The sequence below is a fragment of the Panthera leo genome, chromosome A2 (assembly GCF_018350215.1).
Source record: "Panthera leo isolate Ple1 chromosome A2, P.leo_Ple1_pat1.1, whole genome shotgun sequence".
NCBI lineage: Eukaryota > Metazoa > Chordata > Mammalia > Carnivora > Felidae > Panthera > Panthera leo.
In genome coordinates, this window is record NC_056680.1 from 17,670,255 (window position 1) to 17,676,254 (window position 6,000).

At 49.7% G+C, this 6,000-nt stretch overlaps 1 protein-coding gene across 1 annotated transcript; it reads right to left on the minus strand.

Annotated features, from left to right (window-relative positions):
* Positions 1–4,430: 4,430 nt before the first annotated feature.
* Positions 4,431–5,417, minus strand: TMEM89 (transmembrane protein 89). Its single transcript, XM_042929261.1, has 2 exons — positions 5,028–5,417; positions 4,431–4,629 (listed from the first exon to the last, which is right to left on the minus strand). Exons 1-2 carry the CDS (start codon positions 5,319–5,321, stop codon positions 4,444–4,446), a joined length of 480 nt encoding a protein of 159 aa, XP_042785195.1. The 5' UTR covers positions 5,322–5,417; the 3' UTR covers positions 4,431–4,443.
* Between the last annotated feature and the right edge of the window lie 583 nt (positions 5,418–6,000).

Below are 6,000 nucleotides of genomic sequence, written 5' to 3' on the forward strand. Positions count from 1 at the left end.
CCTGAGCTGAAGTTGGACACCCAACCGACTGAGCCACCCAGGTGCCCCTTAAAATTTTCGTTTTTGCTGATATTCTAATTTTAGGCAGACATTATTTTTCTGGTTTTCTTTAGCTATTTGTCTATAGTGTCCTTTCACTAATAATTCCATTGCCTGGGCGTACTTAGGGATGTTTCCTGTCAGGTTTCTTTTTTTTCTCTGCAAATGGGCCTCACTTTCCCATTTCTTAGCATATTTTGTAATGTTTGTTGAGAACTGGACGTTCTGAGTGTTACATATGATAACTCTGGAGATCGAGTTCTCTGTTTAGGGATTGCTGATTTCAGCTTGTTGAGGAGTGGAGCCATCATGACCATTCCATACTACTTTCACAAAGTGTATATTCCTTGTTGTGTGTAGTAATTGAAGTTTCTAATTTATTATTTCTGCAATCAGCCAGTGACCTGACAAAGATTTCCTTAAACGTCTTGCTCCCAAAGGAAATGTGGGGATGGGGGTGGGGGGTGAGGTCTACTTAAATTCCCTGCAGCTGGGAAGCTGCTTCAGCCGGTGGGGGTTGAAACAGGGAAATTCATTGAATTCTTCATCAAGTTCTCCCTTGGATGCTGCAAGTGTTCAACTAGACTTCTGAGTTCCAAAAATAGCTGCTGAAGTTTCTGCTAGCTTGATATTTTGGTGGAGGAAAGGATTCCTGGAGAGTCCTACTCTGCCATCTTTTGTGATGTCACACCCTGTTCTAAATGATTTGTAAAAAGAATATTCCATCTAAAAGAAAAGCCTAATTTGATTAGAATTATATAGGGGTGCCTGGGTGGCTCAGTCGGTTGAGAATCTGACTTTGGCTCAGGTCATGATCTCGCATTTGTGGGTTCGAGCCCCGCATGGGGCTCTGTGCTGATAGCTCAGAGCCTGGAGCCCACTTTAGATTCTATGTCTCCCTCTTTCTCTGCCACTCTCCTGCCCTCACTGTGTCTCTTTCTGTCTCTCAAAAAATAAAACATTAAAAAAAAATTTATTACAAAAAAAGAATTATATCAACTCCAATAATTTGGGGGAAAGTGTTTTTTTGGACAGTTGGCTGAGAATTTCCAGTATCAGGTCCTGGTTCTGTTTTGACCATTTTTCTCTCAATCTTTCTCCCTCCTCTTGCATTTTACCATAAATAGCAAAAAGAGCAGAGGCTGAATTTTCAACAGTTTCCTTGGAAATCTCCTCTACTTAATGTCCACTTTGATCATTCACAAGTTCTGCCTTTCACCAAACTTCTGGACACAACTCCACTAAGCTTTCCTCCTGGAAAGGAGAGAAGGAGGATAGGAAACCTCCTGGTTTCCAATAACATGTTCCTCATTTCCTTCTGAACCCTCGCTGGCAGCATTCTCAAAGTCAAGATTTCTGCTAACGGTTTAAGGCTGTCTTGGCTTTTTCCACTATGCTCCTTGACATTCTTCCAACTTTTGTTCACTGCTCAATTCCAAAGCCATTTCCATGTTTCTAGACTTTGTTACAGTAGTGCCTTGCTCTCGATATCAACATCTGTATTAGTTTTCTATTGCCAGCATGACAAATTACCTCAGACTCAATGGCTCAGAACACAAATTTATTACCTCACCATTCTATAGGCTCAAAGTCCAACATGTATCTCATTTGGCTGAAATTAAGGCATCAGCAGGGCTATGTTCATTTCTGGAGGTTCTAGGAGAGAATTTGTGTCCTTGATCATTTGGGTTGTTGGTAGAATTTAGATCCTAGTGGTTGTAGGTCTGAGGTTCCTGTTTTCTTGCTGGCTGTCACCAGAGAGTTATCTCCAGCTTCCAGAGCTCGCCTGAATTCCTTGGATTTTTGGATGGTGGGAGATCCCTTCCCCCATCTTCAAAACCAGAAACAGAGGATCAAGTACCTCTGACAATTTAAATCTAACCAACTCTCCTGCCCTCTTCATCACTTTTAAGGGCTCATGTGATTCCATTGAGCCTAGCAAAATAATCCAGAAAGATCTTTAATTCCATCTACCAAGTTCTTTTTGCCAGGTACTATAACATATCCACAGATTCCATGGGCATCTTGAGGGGCCACTATTTTGCCTGCCCACCATATCCTCACCAGGAGGTACCAAACCCTGTCCCTCCCCAGCCTGCCCCTTCCTCCTCTCCAGGGCTCCTTCTTTCCACTGAAATTCTGACCATCTTATAGTTCCTGGACCAGGCCAAGGTCCACCCCCACACCCTCCACAAGGACCTGTCATTCTGACTGGAGCACTGTCCCCTACTTTAGTCACCTCACTTTTCAAGTGTCAGCAGTCAGCCCACCTTTGCTCCATGCCCCCACCCACCTGCCGCCCACTGCCCTGACTAGGCCAGCACATCTCTGCAGAGTCATGGCTTTTATTGAGTTGGTTTCACCACCGCCGCCACCACCACCACCACCACCACCACCCTCCCATTTGAGTAAGAGAGGAGCCGGTTCTGTTCTGTACATCAATGGATCCTGGTATCCACAATAGACTAGCAAATGGTAGGTGCTTACTGAACCTTGTAGAATGTAGAAGTGGGCCTAACAAGAGGCTGATGAATCTCAAGCTTCAATGCTCTTCTCTTCCAGGCCTTGGGAGGAGCCCCAGGAGTGTGTCCATAGAGGCAAGTCTTTTTTAAACTCGCGGAATGAAGATATTCTAACTGCATGTAGTTAGAACCTCTGTCCTTTTCTAGTCAATCCCTCCATCCTACCTCACCTCTTATGGGGATACTGGAGAAGTTATAACATTTGGGGGGTTCAGCCAAGAGGAAGGTGGGTTGGGGATTGTCCCAGGTTGGGTTCTCTAGGAAGCGGACTCCCCAGAGGGAGATTAGGACATTTACCAGGGAGTCGAGATCAGCATCTGAGGGAGAGAGGGAAAGGGTTGCGCCAAGGGCAAAAACTAGCTGTGACGAGGCCGCCTGCAGCTGAGACCCTTCTTGATGACTGGCAGCAGCGGGCTTCCCTGAAAGGGGACCACCTCCAAGTCTACCAAGGGGACACACTTGGCCGGGGTTTAGAGGGACCTAATGTGGTTGCTCCACTCGGGTGTGCATTCACCTTGTCATTTCTGTCCTGGTACATGAGGCCTCCAGGAACCTCCTGCCAGGTCAGACAGAGCTTCTGGTCAGGACAGAAATGCAGGATCCTATTGCATTTAGCACGTGCCCCAGAGTGCCCAGTGCTAGAAAAATTGTGAGCCATGGAGAGAAAACAAGTTTTGAAATGTATGTGGAGCCAGAGCCTACCTTTGGGAAATTCTTCCAAAATATAGAGCTTCTGTATGAAAGCAAGTTGATGACAGTTTTCCAAATTTGAAAAACATCCAGACAATTTATGTGACATCATCAATAATAGTTTAGGAGAGGGATTTTCTAAACTATCAATAATTAAAACACAAATTTCAACAATCAACCATGTTAGAAGGAAGACTGAATTCATCTATTTTCTGTGTATAGAGGATATGTCCCCTCTGTACTACAAAATCTTCATCCTATATAGAGGTTATCAGAGTCAGCAGCCAGAAAGTATAGGGGTACAAGTATTAATGTGTTAGGAAGTCGCCACAAACACATTATTGGTCTGGATTTTGCATTGTAGCATCACTTTTTTTTTTCTTAAGTAGGCTTCATGCCCATTGTGGAGCCCAAAGTGGGGCTTGAACTCACAACCCTGAGATCAAGACCTGAGCTGAGATCAAGAGTCGGACGCTTAACAGGATAAGCCACCCAGGAGCCCCTGTAGTGTCAGCTTTTTAACATTTATAATCTCTCACCATTTTTTCCTCATTTTAATGCACTTATTTCTATTTTTGAATTTGTAATTTTATATTCTTTTTCTAAAACAGATAAACATGCATAGGCCTCAGTACCCACTCAACCTGGATTGTCCTCAGTAGAAGGAAGAGAAGGGGTGAAGTTCAGCCCTCACTCCACTTTCAGGGGCCTTAGAGCAAGGACCACTCAGGTGCCAGAGCATGGTTGAGCCCGCCATAAAGATGAAGGTGGCCAAGGCTCACCCTCCACCTCCCGACCCCCCTCATCCCCAACCGGGTGCCCTCACTGACTCATTCAGGTTGTTACCTCCTCTGGGCAGCCCTCCATGGACCAGCCAAGTCTTCCCTGATGGTCAAGTCTTGTCCCACCACACCAGGGCCCCTAAGGAGCCCTGGAGAAGGAGCTGTATTTATAAGTGAGACCTTAAGGAAGAGGGGGCTGTCAGTGGGGGCAATGGAGCAGTGTGAGTCAGCCCCACATGCCCACCCATCCTGGGCACAGAGGCCTCAAATCTGCCAACTGCAAAAATAAAAAGGAGACACAGGGTCCAGGCGAGCTTGGAGACGACACACACACAGGCCTGAGCCTGGCCCAGAGCCTCAGGCCACCCCCACCCCGACTGGCCACCAGGCAAAGAGAGGCATATGTTGGGTCACCCACTCTGGGTGGGAGACCCCTTTATTGGGGTTTTCTGTTTGGTGGTTATATGCCGCAGGTGGCAGTCAATATGGACCAGGAGGGCATCCAGCATGTGCAGGACCCCAATGAGCAGGGCGCGGTCTGAGATCGGATTCCGCCGTTTCCAGGGTCCGGAGGGACTAGTGGTCACCTGCGGGTGCTGAGGATAGGACCAAGAGGCAAGAGTGAGAGCAGAGGGATGGGATCAGGGTGCGGTGAGGGGCAGCGATGGGGCCAGGGAGAAGGGCATAGGAAGGCAGATGGTGGTGGAGGGTCACCGAGGGTCTGCCATGGGCTGGGGTGGTCATGGGGGCCAAGGGGGCTGGATGAGGAATAAGGATATTAAGGGGCGGAGGGACAGATGGGGACAGAGTACTGGGAGTGGTCAGGGGTTGATGGGTGTGGACAGATGTAGGGACCAGAGAGTGTGAGCGGTGCGGGGGGCGGGGGGGCACAGGCATGGGTAGGTTGACTGGGGGAGGGTTGGGTAGAGGACGTGATCTCACTGGGTCTGAGTGGAGGCAGGAGGCTGGGGGAACAGAGCAGTGCTGTGCTCACCTCAGACTTAGTGCCCTGGGAGCGCCACCGCTGTAGCACCGCACGGCTGACCATCAGCATCATGGTGGTGGTGAGTGTGACCCCAGCCACAGGGTAGATGCGGTTCATCCCCAGGCCCATCCAGTGGCCAGGACAGCCCAGACTGCCCCCACAGCCTTCCAAGGTGTTCGGATGACACCCCCAGGGCTGTAGGTCCAGCCCCACCTGGTACCACAGGGGCCGTGACCAGGCATGGGAGGGGGCTGGCATCGCCAGCAGGGGCAGCAGTAGCAGGATGAACGGTGTGGGCAGCATGGCTGTGCCAAGTCCCCGGGTGGAACCTGGGTGCCTGGCAACAGACAAACACCCCTCCCCCAGGGGCAGGCAGCAGGTTCCAGCTGGGTCCGTGGCCTTTCCTGAGGGGCAGACTGGCCAGAAAACACAGCAGGGTGGGGAAGGGGGGCTTCCAGGGCCAAGATAGGCAGTACGCTTGAGGCCTGGGTGCCGATCTTTTAGCCAGCCCAGGACTGAAGAACAACTCCTTCCCCCAGCCTCCTCCCTGCTTCCTTCCTCACCTAACATTCAGTCCCTCAAATTCTAACACCCCATGGTCCCTAAGGCTGCTGTCTGGCACAGAGCCGCTTGCTGGTCCCCAAAGCCCAGCCTACCCCACAGTCCAAATCACAGCAGGGTGAGCGCTCAAAACTGTGGGGCCCCCACAGGCTCTGAACAAAGCCTGAAGGTTCTCTCTGGCCTGTGAGGTCCTGTGTGCTGTGGCCTCCCTCCAGACTCACGCAGGCCTCTCTGGTGTTCCCCAAAACAAGTGCTGTTCCCTATGCCAGGACACGGTCCTCCATTTCTCATGGCTGGTGTTTCAGTCTGTGTCACCTTCTCCCTTAGCTTCCCTCCCATGAGCATACTGGGCAACACAGTCCCTTCTCTGTCGTGTGACCCCGTTTTTTTTTTCTTCAAAGAAGTTCTAACTCTCTGCAGT